General features: G+C 48.5%; 1 protein-coding gene across 1 annotated transcript; it reads right to left on the reverse strand.

Moving 5' to 3' along the window:
* Window positions 1-16,657: 16,657 nt before the first annotated feature.
* LOC135387740 (centrin-2-like) lies at window positions 16,658-17,164 on the reverse strand. Its single transcript, XM_064616838.1, has one exon. The coding sequence runs from the start codon at window positions 17,162-17,164 to the stop codon at window positions 16,658-16,660; it is 507 nt and encodes a 168-aa protein (XP_064472908.1).
* Between the last annotated feature and the right edge of the window lie 647 nt (window positions 17,165-17,811).

The following is a 17,811-nucleotide window of genomic DNA, read 5'->3' on the forward strand; positions in this document are numbered from 1 at the left end:
AACATTGGCTTCAGAGTGATGGAGGGGGAAACCGAAACCAGTAATTTGCGAGTGGTTGCCGGAAGAGACTCGAGCGAAGAGCGACACGCTTTTTCGAGGAGACCGTTAATTAAACGTTGTGTTCGGTCGGGAAGTGTCGCGTCGAGTGAAATTGTTAGTTTTGAAGCCGCAAAAGATAATCCACGTTAGAAGCTTGAAGATATACATTGTCAACAACTTCGAGCCGTGGTTAGTCATTATCTTGGGTTGAAGGAACCTGACGAAGAGTTGCTCGGTAGAACACGGCAGTATCCCGTGTTCTAGTCATGTCATGGGAAGATTACGACTGGATGACAAGAATGCAGTTTGCGCTCCAGTTCATACGCTTTGTGATTAAGGAGGCAGCGAGCTGTGGGTCAACAAGGGTGCAGGTTGGATGGGTACTTAGGTTGCTTAGACGGGTGCTTGGACGCAGATCTGGGTCCTGAAGAGCGGTAACTGCTCAGCACTTTTTTGAAACGAAAAATACTGGCCACGCGTCTATGAATCTTCTGTCTTTTCCTTTTAGGGGGGGGGGGGGGGGGGGTTAACACGCCTGTAACGTTGCCAAAACAAAATTGTACAGTGTCATCCGAAATACGGGCGGGGCTTGCCAAGAAGATAAAATGATTGTAAAAAGTTTTTAAAAATTTAAAATTAATTTTTTTAAGGTATCAATTAATCGTTGGAGAACGTAATATACGCTAACAATTGGTGTAAAAACTGTCATTTGGTCCAGCTCTTTGTCGACAAATTGTGAAAAATAAAAAAATAAAAAACTCGCGGCCGTCTTAAACTTTGCTAAGCTCCGTCTGTATGTGGGCTCTCGTAGTTTCATAGCAATGAAAAATTACGCTATCTACTCTGCCGCACGTCTAACTTTCTCAGACATAACGTCCACTTCTCTTTTTTACATTCGGTGTAAATATTCCCTCAAGAATTAATTTCCATGCGTTAACGATGCCCCAACGGCTCAAGTAAATTGCGGAAAATATAAGGCGTTGCGAAAGCATAGAAAAAACGACGCCTTAAATTTTTGTACAATTTACCGAATCAAAACTGGAATTCTTTACACGATTTTACAGCACTTCAAATACCGTTGAGGAATACTTCGACGTGTGCCGTTTCTGAGGTATTTTCTTCATCCTTTTTCTTCTTCTTCACGATGCGGAAGAAATACCAAACTTCATTTTCGATAAACCGGAGCACCTTCCGACAGAACGGGAAAAAAAAAAATTTAGCTCAGCTCGTGACTTCTTGACGTGCGTTTCAGAAAGTGCAGAGGCCACTATACGTATATCTATGTGAAAACGTGCAATACCCTCTATTCCATTGACCTGCCTTGTTAACCCTATAGCTCAACCGCAAATTACCTTTACAGATACCGCCTATGATTCTCAATAAAGACATTAGCAGGTCACGATCTAGGTGTTGTTACGTACCCTTCGAAGTATATTGCCGTCGTGCAGCAATGGAGTTCTGCGCCCTCAAAACTCGTGCACCAAGTGCGGACGTGCGTCTGGCAAGCGGTGGAGACCTCACCTTGCGATAACCGCCAGCACTCGTGCGAACCAGTGGTAATCAAATTACGGGTACGTTATTATGTGGTGACCGTGCTTCACGAACGTGGTGAAATTAACGTCATATAAGGAAAGGCCGTTGCGAGACGACTTTCAACTTGGCCGCCCAAGATTACCGCTCAGGGCCCGTTTGCATGGACGTTGAGGTGATTCCAGAGGGGTGCCGTCGTATAGCTTCGGCACTCCTTCTTGCGCGCGCTGCGGTACTCAACGCTGCTCACGTGCGGAGCACTGCCGAAGCTACTGAGGGCGACACTGAGGAATTTCCCTAACGTTCGTGTAACCGCTCCCTGGGTATGCTGCTAGTTCACTTTGCGATAGCAGCGCGCTACTATTACTCTAGTGCACGGAATGCAAATGGCCACTGATGATAGGCGTGTGCGACGATGGCAGTTTGACCGGCGGCGGCGGCAGGCTGGTTTTTCGGTCGGCGGCGGCGGTGTTGGCGGCGCAAATCTGAAAACGCTAACCCATGCCATACGGCCATACCATTGCGGTGGGCGAACGTTACCTAACATGGCATGTAACATGGTATATGTACGCAATAATCGCCTAGTTATTTGCAAAGAGCCACCAAGCGCATAAATGCGTGCTGTTTGCTATTCAGGCAAAAGCAGGAGTGTCGAACATCTTTTCCTTTTTTTTCTTTTTTTTTCTACGTATGCTCTTTTGATTCGCTGCCACAAGAACAGAATCCTCCAACTGAATTAAGGCTACCAGCGCGCCGTGCTGGGGCAGGCGACGGCGCCGGCGTGAGGCAAATCGGTGGCGCCGGCGGCGCGAATCGGTGGAGCCCCGGTCTAGATGATGATGATGATGATGATGATGGTGGTGGTGGTGGTGGTGGTGGGGGGGGGGGTGACCTCCCCTAAACGTGAGAACGGATACCTCGAAGCCATTAATTAGGAGTACAAAAGTAGTATAATTTTTGAATGAAGCCTTCTCCTTTTTCATGTTGTCCGCCTAATACGAGTGTACGTATATACGTCAACGGGCGGTTATCCCTGTTTTCGAGCTCTTTTACGATGCCAAAATGTCTGGTATTGGCTCTCACCAGGGCGCTTTCCAGCAACCGCCGTCCCTGTTGATCCTCTGGTTTACGAATCGTCTCCACGGAGTCTCCCGGCAAGCGGCGGATTCCAGAAGGAAACAGCCAAGACCTCGGTGTCACAGAAGCGGCATTGTGTATCCCCTCAACCAAGGTAAAGGACAGCGTGGATTAATTTCACACGCACCATGCTCCGTACATGACATCAAAGTTACTGGGCCTTTCGTCAACAGCGCACCCTTCTAGGTCACCTCCGAGTGACTATGGTTATCTCAGGGACAAGAAGAGTAGGTCTCGAAAGCACGTTTTCCAGTATCAAAAATGCAGCATCAAACCTTTTGCATGATCCTCTTGTTGAACTCAATTGGGAAAATAAAAACGGTTAAGAAAAAGGAAGAATCACTTCGCTGAAGGGTGCAAAAACGCCACATTTTTCCGCACAAGAAGACACATTCTCTGGAAACATCCTCATCTTTCCTGGACACTCTTTAGGCAGACTGTAGATATCTAACAGAAGCATCACCCATTACTACAATAACGATAATGAATGCTAACTAAAGCAACCTTGACTCAGTCGCCTTTCTCTTCGTTCCTCGCCGCAATAAAAGGAAGCACCGGAAGCTCCGCACCGACCACATCATATCAGATGCGCCTCGGACCGACCCGCTCTTGGAGTCGTCCACCAAAAGCATCCATCGCAGATGCTCTATTTGAAATGGCTTCGGCTTGAGGGGATAATCTATGCGGCCGCGTTTTCCTCATTTCAGACTCGCAATTAAGGCCCGCGTTTCTTCTCCCCGTCCAAAATCGTTAGCTTGGACCACGCAGTTCGAGTCGTGTAGAACTGAAACCAGTTTTTTCGCGCTCGTGTCATCTTTTTTTTTTCCCGCCGTGCGTCGAGGATATTTTCGGTCCGGCCGAGCAAATGAGAGCAATCCTCCGTCCACTCAGCGATGAAACGATAGGAGTTATTATAATTACCCGGTCTCTCGGTGCTGCTCTCGTTGGCGCGTGAATCTCGTTTTCCCTGCAAGGACGATTACAGCAGGGAAAGTGTTCGGTTTGTAGCCTTCGCTGTGACGTTCTTATTACGGATGGAAGAAGTTCTCCAAGCACGACAGATGATGATTGTTCGCCGCCGTGTTTGGCACAGATCTTGCTCGCGCGTGTAGATACGTGTAGTGAAACAACGATAATGTCTGCAGTTTCCCAGGCGTTTGATTGAGGCATGTGTCGTCTTGCTATGCGTTGCTAGTTGTTTATATATATACGGGGTGTCTCGGTTAAATCCCCGGGCTAAATAATTCGCGAGCGGGTGCACCAATCGACGAACTTTCTTTGTTACAAGTATCTGTCCGATACCATCTACAAGCTCCGTGCCGTGTGAATGAGTGGAAGGCGCTAATTATTTAAATAAAAATTCGAATGAGTTTCGGGAAAAACAAAACATAATTTCTAAAGCAGGGCGCTGTTGGCATTAAAAAGGGCACTACCCTTTTTGGGACCTTCAGTGGACACTTTTTCGAGAAAAATCAGCCAGTGAAGCGGTTCATTTGTTGCAGTAATTAATTGGTTTCGGTTTACATAGTTTTGTCGCGGCAGGTCGCGGTAGGGCGCACAACGACGTCTGTCCATTCTCTTATCCACCAATGTTTTTACACCAATTAATTACGTCTTTTTGCGCTTAGCTGCGACCAGCGCGACAAAAAGGAGCGCGCGTTCCCGCTCGACTCGCTCTGCAGGCCGAAACGAGGAGGAGGAGGAGGAGGATTGTGATGTCAGCAGGGGATTGTTGTGTTTATTGGGGGAAAAAAATGAGGAAAATGTAATATGGGTTACAAGAGAGACCTCGCTCCCATCGGGACCGGCGCTTTTCGCACTTTTTATTTTTTTTTCTTCTTTTTCGTTTCTACTCCCAGTTACGTCTTTGTACGTCTGTGTAGCAGACGACGCTTCTCCAAACAAGCAAACCAGTTAGCGGGTTGTACCGCGATGACGTCAAAACGACTCTGGCACCTAGTTGCGGGCATTGCCACCGTTGCGCGCGGTTGCGACTTTCAAAATCGAATTCCGCGATATGTATGCGTCTGTCGAGTGAATCACTTCCTATGGTGCGTTTAAGCAGTCAGGTTAACGGCTTCGTTTGAAAAAAAAAGATCGTGACTAAAACGCTTTCTGTGCTCCTTTAACAGGACGGACGCTTCCAGAAACCCATTTATGAGACCGGTGCCACCATATTCAGGGGCCCGATCCTCAAATCTTGAGTAGATTTACACGTAAACTGAGTCAGCATATTTCTGTGGCCACATGCTGCACGTGCCGCAGGGTAGGACTGCCGACAATTTTTTTGACCGGAGGGCAGCAAGCACCTAAGTAGCATGAAATATCCATCAGAATTCTTATCTATAACGCATGTTTTGTATTTGCTGTTGGTTGGGGAAAATGTGGTTGGGAGGGTGGAGGTTTCATGTTTCGGTGGTCTTTCGTGTGCAGAAGGCAAAGAGGAGTGAACCCCAAGGTTTTGCCACATTGTTGCTTCATTATCTGTGCAGTGTTGCACCATATATACCATGTGTGTGCGCAGGGGAGGGCGATTTCCTTTGCTCCCCAACTTCCCGCAACTGCAGTATTTTCGTGTAGTACTGTGCAAGCAAAGCAATAACGCAAAGTGCCAATTACCTTGGTCTCGACGGTGAACGCTGTTCGCCGTGACGTTAGAGGTCTGAGGACGTCCCTGAGCTCTTCGCAGAGTGCATACGCTCCCTCTTTGGGAAGTCTGAAAAGTTCGCGGAACCGCTGCTAAAATGCATCCCCGTGCGAGCGAAACACCCGCTGCTTCCCCAAACTACGCACAGCAACAACAGCAGCTAGCACGCTGCACAAGTAAGCCATGATTCTGGTTCTCCGCGTTTCAAACTTCATGGTGCGATAAAGTATACCGATCGTTACGCCCATACCGAAAGCTATCGCTAACCCGCCGCAGTGGGCGGGGTTTAGCTATAGTTTGATGACGCGAACCGCGGGAGCTTCAAATAATAACGATAACGAACGGTATGTTCAGTTCAACATCGGGCCCCAGGTGTTCTTTTGACCTGCGCCGGAAATCTCCGACATTTCTCGTTATCCCATAACGCGCGTTAAATGCATCACTTCGGCTCGTGATTCGCCACGAGCGCTTGCGCGAGCCTATCCAACCGACTTTGCAGCGCGCGAACTTTAAATGTCACGATAACGATCGCGATGTGAAAGTTGAAGATCGGGGCCCTGCATCGGCCGACAATGTACTTGGCTAATGGACCTTTTTCACACTCGCGTCAGCGGCTGGCAAACGAAACACGCTCGGCGCGAGCCAAAGCACAGCCGGTGCCCGCCATCTTGGCGCCATCTATTGGATATGTAGGGAACCCTTTTCGGCGCCGTCAAGGCCACAGAGCATGCGCAGAAGCGTTGTGAAGCTTTTTTTTTTTCGTCCGAAATGTGCTTAGATATTGAATAAACGAACCTGAGAGATCAGTGCTGCTTCCGCAGCTGCACGGGCTCCGGCTGCGTGACGTCACTCCCTAGGCGAAGGAGTGAGAGGGCGGCGCTCAGAGGAGGAAGGTGCTGTCCGTAAAGCCTCGTTCCCTCTTGCAGGAGAGCTGCCGCGCGGGCGCCCGCAGCGGCATGATGGGATTCCTTGACCTCGCCGCGAGGACCGCTAGATCTCTCTCCAGCGGAGCGAGTGGCGCTCTGCACGACTGTTCGCGGGCACGGGTAGCCAATGAGGATACAGGACCAGCGCTGCGGCGGTGCTGTGTGGGCGCGGTATATAGCCTGCAGCCATAGCCGATATCGGACGACGTCACGCACATTCACGATTCATACCGAGAACGCGGGTGAGGAAAGGTGGAGCGGAGACGGCACCGCGACCTCTTTCCGCACGGCGGCGTGGGCCCGCTTGTCTTCTCCCGCAAGTGGGGACAGGGCTTCACTCTGTGAGACGCCCCCACGGCTGCGGCATTCCTTCTCTCAAGGTTGCGCCCCCATTGGTTCTTAGTGAGTGACGTTTTCTCGTTTCGCCAGAGAGGGAATTCCGACATACTCTCCACATCCGGCATCTGCTCTTGCGCTGTATTCCATCGAATAACAGTCAAACTACGGCCTCTTTCGCGGGGGATTTTCGATACCGTGGTCGGTGGTGAGGAGGAAAAAAAATGATAGAATATAGTTTCAAAATCCACTGGAATGGACGCGACCGTCCCTTTAGGTTTGTATTAGCTGACGACGACGTGCTCAGCACCTGCCTCCTACGCAGCTCCTGGATCGTGTACCGCGGGCAGAACGAACGTTAGAGTTAGAGTTAGAGAAAAGAAAAATATGGAGAAGAACAAACGTGATAACCACCATTGCGTATACAGTGAACCCTCGCTATTATGACCATGGTCGTTCCCGAAAATTTTGGTCATAATGCGGAACTGTCAGATTAACGGGGGGGGGGGGGGTTTGCATGGGTTTCACTGCATTGTTCCCCAGGAGTATGGTCGTAAAGCGCGTATGTCAGATTATCGGGGGTCATATTAACCAGGGTTCCTAGTCCTAGGGTGTAGTCCTATTAAATCTGTCCCTAGCAGTGCATCGCGGTAGTGCCTTCTACGACTGTTGCAGTGTCGACGCGGATGGGATGAAGGCGATGTAAAAGTATGAACTTGAGGAGCATCGTAAACGTCAGATTGAGCTGTCGCATTTGAATGTGTGCATTATGCTTGGAATGCGTACAATCGTACCGCATAAACTTCGCAGTTCGCTGCTACACTGCTACATGAAGACCACGTGGGTCAGGAAAAGATGGAGATACTGGCAAGATCTCACATATGGGGGCACGGCACCGACGATTTGTATTTGTCGGACATTGTATATGCAAAAGTTAAAGCTGCGAAACCTGTGCATCCATATCCGACAAGGGGGATCAGGTACTTCCACTGCATCTCTGGGAACGTCCGGAAGCACCCTTGCACAGACTGCATGCTGATTTTGTTCAGTATGGAAATAAGCACTATCTCATTGTGATCGACGCATACGGTAAGTGGCATGAACTTTTTCAGCTCAGTAATACAAGCTCAGCAAAGGACACTGTACAGGCTTTCGAATAAGTATTTCTACGTCAAGGGCTACCTCACCAAGTGGTTTCGTATAACGGTCCTCAGTTCACCAGTGCAGAGTTCAAACAGTACATAGTTGGAGTTCAAGGACATTTGGCATACTTTCTAACCAAGTCTTCACCCTAAGTCTAACGGGCAAGCTCAGAACTTCGTACGTTTGCTTAAGACTGCATTGAGACGTACTGATCCGAGTAGGGGAGGAAGCTGAGAAACGGAAATTCCTAACAAATTATCCCCCACCCCCACCCCTGCATATAGCACAACTGCATTTGCACCTTCCGATTTGTTGAACGAAAGAAGGTTCCGAACGGATATGGATTCTGTGAGGCCGCAACGTATTGAAACCCCGAAACATGAGAACAATTCAGGAAATGTTTCTCGCATTTTTGATCCGATGGACAAGCTTTGGGCTAAGTATCGCAGAAGAAAGTTGCATTAGATTAAGGGAGTCATATACGGCAAAAGTTAGGAAGAGTTGTTTGTGAAGTCGAGCTGGAGGACGGGAAGGATCTCGTCGTCTTCATGCAAACCAACTCAAGTTCATAGTATACGTGTCCATACTTCAACCCCCGATTGTAACTTTCTCCTGGGAGCTGGCACAGGGTATAGACTCCACCATGCCACTAAGTCTCGGCGACGGAACGCCTGTGACATCGACGTCTTCGCAGCCACCTCAGAACACCGTGCGAACGCTCCGAACGTTACGTTCCGGAACACCGTCTACGCAGCTACGTTGTCCCCAACGTCACAGGAGTCCCCCAGTGTGGTATCCACATAACGTAAGGGGGATGAATGTAGCACCTGCCTCCTACACAGCACCTCGATAATGTGGCACGTGCACGAACGAGCGTGATGAGCGGCTGTCATTGCGTATAGTCTTATCAGTTATCACAACAGTTGTTCCATTGCATCCAGCCTGTGTGGTCCTGCTTAGTCTAGTGCTATAGACCGAAGTTTACGGAACATGCTCCGGCGCATTCCTTCCTTAGAGTGAGACGCTGGCAGCGAATGGGAGCGTGCAGACTTACAGACATGCGCCCAGGTAACCCAGTCACCTGTCTGCCAATCCGTACAGTATACCATTCGCTGCTAGCGTTTCAGAAAGGAATGCTCCGGAGCCTGTTCCATAAACTTTTCTCCAGCACTGTACAGCTGTTGCAACGTTCCATTCTCATACTATACTATAGAATGAATCTTCTCGCAAATAATGCACAGTTAGATCTTCCTTTGTGTCGCGCATGGATATTTAGAGCAACGAAGCGATTCAATCGAAAGCGATATAACCGGCCCATGCCCGCCTAGCAGATCACTCGATCGGTTCTTCCCCTCGAAAGAAGCAAGACAAAGAGTGGGTCCTGCCACACGCGGTAGTAATCAGAGTGAATTTCCTCGAAATAGAACACGAAGAACAGATTGGCACGCCCTTGTCCCACAGATACAGGAAGCGAAGGACATCGTGAGAAGGCCCATCGAAGGAGTTTCCAAACGGTCCCTTCCTTATTGTTGGTTGCTCAAGAAACATTGGCGTCCACAAACGAGCGCAACAATGACAAACAGCACGCGTCTATAACGGAAGGTCTGCTACGGCGAACTGCGCTCGAAGCACAGGAAGAGAGCGCAGATGCGATAAAGAAACTGCGAAGTCCACCATAGAGCGATGTTGATAGATGCCGAGCTAGAGCTGCCCCTCTCCTTGATGACTCTTGACCCACTCTCTCTTGGGCCAGTGCTTTTTTGCTGCGGGCGATATTACTGAAAGTTACACACATCATACAAAGTCTGACGATGAATGCAAACTAATGCGGTTGGCTTAGGCGGATTCGAGCCCACCAGCCAGGTTCGACCCTGCCTTCTATTTCCGTATATCAGCCCGCGTGTCGCGTGCAACTAAATATGTAATGCAATGCCCTCGACCGAAAGTACCTCGAGGTCGTGCTGCCTTTCTCCACGAGATCGGAAAAGTGAATGCACCCAATTGCCGTACGTGCAGCGAAGCAGAAAACACGGAACACATGATATCTGTACCACCGTGCCTGGGATCAACCAGGGAAAGTCAAGTCTCCCGCCTTTGGCCATGAGACAGCGCTGCCTCGAATTGATGGAAAGGCACAAAGGCCGTGTAGCCATCTTCACCGACGGGTCCACGACTATATCCGGGTCTGCCTCCGCATTTGTAATACCAGAGCACAAGAGGGAAGGCATAGCACGATTGTCTCACAGGACCTCATCGACGACAGCGGAGCTGGTAGCCGTACAGCTAGCCATGACTTACCTTGCCACGCTCGAGCTGCCTGCGCAATGAATAGTGTACTGCGACTCTAAAGCCGGACTCGAAGCCATCTCATCGTTCTTGGAAAAAGGCCGTACGGCGTCAACAGTACGAGACCTCCTGTTAGGGTATCGCAAGTGCACAGACATCGGTCACGACGTCATTCTTCAGTGGATACCTCGCCATATTGGCATAAGTGGTAACGAGAAGGCGGACGAAATGGCGAACATCGCACACCTGTCATCGACAGAATATCTTGTCACGTTTTCAAAGCAGGACATCAAATCTCTCCTAAACTCTATGACTGATGACATCCGCAGGACAAAATGGCACCAAGCCGACAGTGGTCCGTCACTGCTGCGCACGCTAGACCCGGAGCTGAATTTTACCATACCTTCAAAAACGCCCAGACACATAGAAACTCTCCTGCACCGTCTACGCCTGAATGTGCCCTATTGTCGCCAGTTTCTTCATAAAGTGGGCAAGGCGGACTCGCCCAACTGTCTACTGTGCGGGACAGTGGAAAACACTGAACATATCATCATGCATTGTGCAAAACATGCTGCACAAAGAGGCATCTTGAGGCAGACCCTTGGCCATCTCGACAGCAGGGACTTCAGCATAGAGAAAGTCTTAGGCGTATGGGACGCTAACCACAGGGACGCGGCCCTCAATGCTCTTGTCAATTTCATTGTGAAATCTGGACTAGAAACTCTATACTAGACGGAGCGTGGACATTATTGTAATCCTTGATGTGAACGGCGCGCTCGGTCGTTGTCGCGATCGAGACGCTCACCCTGGTGAACTTTTGCGGTGCGCTCGCATATTCTGTGGTGCAATCGTACCGTTCCCTTTCTTTTTTCTTTCCTGCTTTGGGGTGTACAGTCTTTCTTTTTTGGGGGGTGTCAGAATTCGCTTGCGCGAATTCAACCTCCCCTTGTTATTTTATCAACCACCACCACCACCACCACATGATATCTCACGAAGACCATCGCACATAGAAGCGGTCATCGCGCTGCCCTGGACCGACTAGACCTTCGTCAATGAGGCTTATGGAAGCCGTTGGGAACTGGCAGGTGGGGCCCTGAAAACAGGCGTTCCGACCTCTCCTCAAACCCATAAACGAACGAACTACCAGCCCTGATTAAATTTTGTATTGACACCCGGTGCCCCTTTCAGATAATAATACTTTTTTTTTCTTACAGAACAGCTCATCACAACTACATCTGCTGCTTTTTCTTTTTACTTTTTTTTACTTTCGTACATAAGTGATTTGAGTAGCCTTTCCCTCGGTCATAAAAGGCCAACTTCTCTATATTATGATATAAGGAATCGTTGTACGGATATTACAAACGGCTGCACAGAGGCCGATGAAGACAGAACAGCAGGAAGAAGAGGGAACAGGGAGGGAGTTAGTATGCGTCCTGGGCCTGCTTCAGGGGAACTGTGCCGACATTCATCTAGAAACTCTGCTAGGAAACCCAGGGAAAACTTCAGTACGTGAATCGAAATTTGAGGGAGTCTAAGGAGGACTGAACACCTTAGAAGAATCGCAAAGATGATACCTACCTCGCTTCTAACATTAGTTCATATACGTTGATTCTGCACATCTTATTATCAAACAACAACCTTATTGCGAGATGATGAACGAGGAGTTTCACCGCCAGGGGGCGATACTCTATCCCATTGCTGGTGGCGATGCTGGTGGATTTCTTATTATCAAAGTACCACGCAACACATGTATCACCAAATTCTTTAATGTCTTTAATGCTACAGAATCACTCGTCAAAGCAATCAACGGAACGAGCGTCCCGTGCTTGGATGGCTAACTATACACTCATGCATAACAGAAGTTCCTGCTCTATGTAGAAGCTACCTTCCTGCATTACATGCGAACTGCAAAGTGCATGTGACCACTTGCGCAAGCATCCACCTGAGAACTGCATTATCATCGCACACGATGATGCAACATTCAGATCCTTACTTCCAGTAAGTGCTTGCTTAATAGTTGATTGAGCTACCACGGAAGCAACTTTTGCAGACTGCTACATGATGAATCAAAACAACAACTTTATTGCGGGATGACGGCGGGGGAGTTTCATCGCCGGGGGCGATGCTCTATACTGGTACATGATGAGTCGATCATATCCCAAGCTGCTCTTCGTAAATAGTTCAAACGAAGCAGCTCTATAGTGAGACGAACGTAACGAAAAATGGAGCGGCGGTACTCCCGGCATGTAGAATTATATATGGTGGCAGCCGTATATAGTCATGCCACCTATGCGAACAGCACAGATGTCTTCGGGCTAGCCCCCAGTGAGGAGCCACTACGCAGACTGTTTTGGTCTGGTTGCCTATTCTACTATATTTGTTTCTCTCGATGTCTCTCTCTGGGCATTTGTATTGTCGGTCATTAGTTTTCCCCCGGGCGAATACAACAATAGGGACGCGCATCTCAATTTTCTTTTCTTTGCTTTTTTCTTTTTCGTGTTAGCGTTGCTATAAAACCGTCACTATGAGCGGCGTACAGACGCCGATGAAGACTGGACAGCAGGAAGAAGAGGGAACAGGGAGGGAGTTAGTATGCGTCCTGGGCCTACTTCAGGCGAACTGTGCTGACATTCATCTAGAAACTCTGCTGGGAAACCCAGGAAAAACCTCAGACCAGCACAGGCGGGATTCGAACCTACTACCTCCCAGTCTTCAGCAGGACCTTGGAGTAGCCACCAACGATCGCAGATGCATTTATACGGTCGGCAATGCCGCTGCTTTTTTTTTTCTTTATCTAATCTCATATAACAGCACGCGTGATACCAAGGTTAAAGGGCGGCCGCTATACAGACTGGGAAATGATATCCTATTTCGGATTATAAATGAACCTCGCTCAAAGACTAAGTGTATCAAATATGAATGCCGTCACTGAAAATTGCGTGCTTCCACGGCTTTTCGAAAGAACCCGCAAAACTGCATAGTTTCGGACTCGCCGAGAGCGAACGACGTCACCGGTAGCCCTGGCGGGTATCTCTTGGGAACAGCGCTCTCCGCCTCGCGTTGGCAGAATGCCAGTAGCTGTGGTGAGGAGGCGGGGGCGGGAATCAATATGCCAGGTGCAATGTTGCCAGGCGCGCTCGTAGATTGCGCTCCTCATGACGTCATGCTTGTCAAAGCTACAAATTTCATGACCCATACAGACGCAATATTTTGGAAGAATACAGTGCGATATTGCAACATTGATTGCAACAGCATAAATTCAGTAGGATTGCGAAGGCACGATATTGCCAATGGCGCACTTTGCCTCTACAACTTGCTATTGGCTATAGGATGCTCCTGTAATACCATTGCCACGCGGGCTAATTTAGTGCCATTTTCGTGAAGTGCACTCCAACTAAGCGAATGACACTTTCACTACGTGCTTGCTACACGGCAGTGTCACTAAGCGATGATGGCAATTACGATAGATATAAGAATAAACGGCGGCAAAATTTTTAGGCGTGCGCCACATTACCTTCCTGAGATCGTTTTTCTTTGATTTAGAAACACTTCCTGCAAATCTTCTCCCAAACATTTAACAAATTGACCTCAAACACGCGCCACAACAAAAATGGCCGCCGCCGAATCGCCGAAACTGTGAAGCTTTCACAGGCTGTTAACGAGAGGAATGACGTGTTTTTTCGGCGCAACGTCACACTCTACTGAAATCAAATAAACACGCTGTTCAAAATACATGTTTAAAAAGATTGTGGTTGTCGGGGTCACTCGCTTTTTCTCAATATTTTTACCTGTACCTGAAAACCTGCCGTCGAGGCTACGCACTCGGTCCAGCGAAGAGAATCGTTAGTGCACTCTCTGCTGAGTGTCAGTAAAAGATGCCGTGTGACAGCACAAGAATACCACTAAGTGCAAGTGTCACTCGTTGAAAGTGACACTAAATTAGCCCTGGTGACAGGGGTATAAAAGACACTCGCAGACACTCTAGTCCTATGCACCATGACGCCTTTGTGAACCTTTTCTATGCATCCCCGCCACACCTGTAAACTTTATGCGGAACGAACGGAACCACGCTTTCGCAGTTGAACAACCGTTTCCTTGAAAAAGAAAGAGTCGTCCCGCAGCTTATCGGTATTCGACGACGAAACGCGAAGGACGTTTGGCCACTTCCTGTTCGCCGTCGAACGTGCTCCTACCATTCTCTCGATGCTATCGTCGTCCCTCCGAAGGTGTTACAAGAGAACGACGCTTCTAATATTAGCCCCTGTCCGTTTCAAAAGGCGTCCGCTCACCTGCTCTTCCAATTTGTCACTGACAGGTTCGTTACTCCCCAGGAACGCATGAATAAGTTGTCGTCCAGAAGCAGGCGTGGACATCACTTACTGGACGAAGAAGAGTGTGTCCCAAGAAGTGATGGCTGTTGTCGGGGGTCTGTCGGTCGGGTTGAAAAGGTCAACCGTTCCCAACGCACTAACTTTGTTTCAGATGTCACGACGGGACGTTTGACTTCTTTTATATTGAGGTTACCCTCCTGTAGTGCATCTATGATTTTCCGAGCTCTTCATTTGTTGAACGTCGAGCAGCGTTATTGTCGGAGCAGCTCACCCTCAATTGGCGTAAAGGGATTAAGTGTGTTCATGTTAATGGCACGCGCGGAAATTAATGAAGCGAGACTGACTGAGAGAGTAGCATTTCTTGTTCCCTTTGAAGGTAAGCGCTACAGATGTCTGTGTGGAAAATACGTCTTGCATACTTCTTCTTAAAGGCCCCCAGGCCTGTGTATGGTAACTACAGCTTGGTAAAACGGTGTGAAAGGAACGTGCGATCTGGTGAAGACTATAAATGATGAGCTGGTAATGGTAATGAACCATGACACTGCGTGATTGACCTCTGTCGTCGTCTGCCCCCAAGCTCACGGTATAAGTTCACATGCTCTTCGTTGTGGACCACACACACGTCACACTGCAACACTGCATGTTGTACAAAGGGGTTCTTCCAAGTACGTTAAATGCTTGACACGGAAAGAGCTAATGTCACGGTAAAACGCTCGGAGAGCGCCCCTGGGAAGACACTTCCAACTGTAACAAACAGGAATCGCTTCAAAAACGTCACGTCGCTTCCAGAAGGCTTCCTCTACTACCGTGACCAAAAACTGTCACGCTAATAGGAGCCCACGTTGATTTACGAGAGTGCTGATACGCGTGTAGCATATAATGACCGCCCCTCGTGCGTTATCACTATTCCGTGCACGTCAATAGTGCGCTGATTACTCGCGTTTAACTCGTTCGTCACTTTATTTAGCTCTGGCGATTATGTGGCCCATTCGAGTGCGAAATGTAGAACAGCAGAAGGCACTAACACTTCCTGGTTGTAGGCAGTCGATATGTCCGTGGGAAATCACACGTGGACACAGCTGCTGCTGGATGCGCCCTGTGTACCCAGACGCCGCGCCCATCGTGGTTTCCCAGGAAAAGAGACTGTCCGCTGCCTAGTACTCATAATTAATGACGCCGTTACTTTGCATATGTTCACCGTAGCTATATTTTACTACGTCCTGGTTTGTCTTTGGCGATGCATTATGCGATGTGCCATATTTGCTTGATTAGTTCCTTGCCTAGTGGCACTGGAGAAATAATTAGGTCATTCTGGTACGTAATTGCACGTAACTGCCAGGTACAGCTTTTTTTTTTTCGCGGTTGTACTTGTATTAGCTGCATGATGATACGGATCACTTAATCATGCCCTTTAGGCTCTTCCGTTCAATGTACGCACACTAACCTGCCTGCTTGACTGTGCTTGACTGACCATTCCGAGTAATAGAGGCATAGGGTATTTTTAACGTTCCACGACTAGGCGCGGATAGACTGCCGTTAACGGGTTCATTTTACGTAATGTTTTTTCCCTTATCCTCGATTGCGCAATAAACAAGTAGCCGCTGTACAGCAGGGACTTGCGCAGGGACTTCAACCTCGCAGGGGCGTTAGGTTTCCTTCGGGATGAGTAGCACTCCCTCCAGGTTGCGAATGCCAAATATAAAATATATTTATATCAGAAAGAAACTTTGGGGGCCCGTGGGATTGCGGGCGTAGTGCTCGGATAGCCGCAAAGCGATACGGTACATGCCCCAACTCAAGCGGTGAAGCGCCTTACGTATAGTGCTTGTTGTTGCTGATCGGATTGTACGCTGGTTCTATTTTAAGCCTTGTGTTTGTGGCACGCATATTCGATGCGGCTTTAAGATCAGCCCACGCGCGTTTTCTTTTTTTTTTTTTTTTTTACAGATGTCCTCCTTGTCTTCGTGTCTCATGTTCTTACGTATATATTGCTTCCTATTCCAATCCAACGCCAGTGCAGTGCCAACGACGACCGACTACGTCAGTCCTACTTCCCACATAGGCTCAAAGGACATCTCTCCCCAACCCTCCATAATACGCAGTTATTGCCATACTCGATAAAAAAATAAATTTATTTTTAAAAAAAACTAGCGTGACAAGCGGGCACACATCTGAACAGAGCGGGAAAACATGTCGAAGCCAGTTTATAAATCTGCGTTAAATCTAGTAAGTTACGTTAGATGAAATCCAACAAAGGATCAGCACACGAAATGAACAGAGCCCTATTTCCTCTCGAAGTCTTTAAACGGATCACTGAGCAGCACTTCGAGGAGCTTGTCCCGCGTTACGCTGCCACTTGCCATGATACCGGTATCCCTGAAGAACGACTCTGTTTCTTCCTGCGTCAGAGGCTCCCCTACTGTCCTCAGGAGCCAGGACAGGTCCTTACAGGCAGCCCCACCAGTGTCCTGGCCGTCTAGATATTTAAAGACTTCACTCACGCTATCTTTCACGGCACTTTGTTCATCATCACTCATGTTCCTCCTGTTTCTGCTGTGAAGCCTGGACACCACTGTGACGAAATCTGCGTAGTTGTACCTTTCGTCTTGTGCGGTGGAATCCCTCCTTAGTGAGCGTAAGACGCTTTCGAAGTCTCCTTCCGTCACGTACATGCCCAGCGAGCGTACGGCGAGCTTCAGCTGATGAACGTCTAACTCAAGCAGTCCTTCCTGGTCAAAGAGGGCAAAGGCCGTTCTCTGAGCACTGTAATCGACGTCGCAGTCGTCCATGGCGGTTGGGCGCTTTCCTCTTGCGGGACTGCAGCAGTTTCCCTTCTATGGGCACGACGCGGGAAGGGCCCGAGATTATTATTTCGTCCTAGTGTTCCGGTTTCTTCTGCTTTTGTTATTGACTGATACTGTTTTGATAGCGGTACAGTGATAAGAGCTTCCAAACGTTCTTCGTGGCGGAGATAGTCAGCAGGATCCCAAGCAGCACAAGGTACTGAAAGTTGAGTGCAATAGGGGTGGACGGGTAGGTGGAAGGCCTTGAACACACTCGTAAAACTAACGAACATTGGTAAGACACATACTGTCCACCCCTATTGCACACGACTTTCAGTACATCGTGCTGCTTGAGATTCTATGAAGCCGCTATTTATTTCGCGTACGTTTCATCCGGTATGATGCTACTAAATGGTTTCGTGTAAGCGGTATTCATTTTGGATAAATGCATGACATATTTGTTGACGTTTTCATATACGCGTAGATAAATTGTGGTATAGTCTTTTGTTTCAAGAAAAAATGCATGCCCAAATTTCAGTGTCTATGACAAGACCCCGTATGTGCTCTGAAAACAATCATTGAAGCCAAGCTGTGACAGGGGAAGTCCTGGTACCTTCCTGAGACAGACGAACAACTTTCATAAATGTTACCGT

This window comes from Ornithodoros turicata, chromosome 3, assembly GCF_037126465.1.
Source record: "Ornithodoros turicata isolate Travis chromosome 3, ASM3712646v1, whole genome shotgun sequence".
Taxonomy (NCBI): domain Eukaryota; kingdom Metazoa; phylum Arthropoda; class Arachnida; order Ixodida; family Argasidae; genus Ornithodoros; species Ornithodoros turicata.

Bases quoted from the DNA above. Each gene is read 5' to 3' on its own strand.
- LOC135387740 (XM_064616838.1), bottom strand. From the start codon at position 17,164: ATGGACGACTGCGACGTCGATTACAGTGCTCAGAGAACGGCCTTTGCC.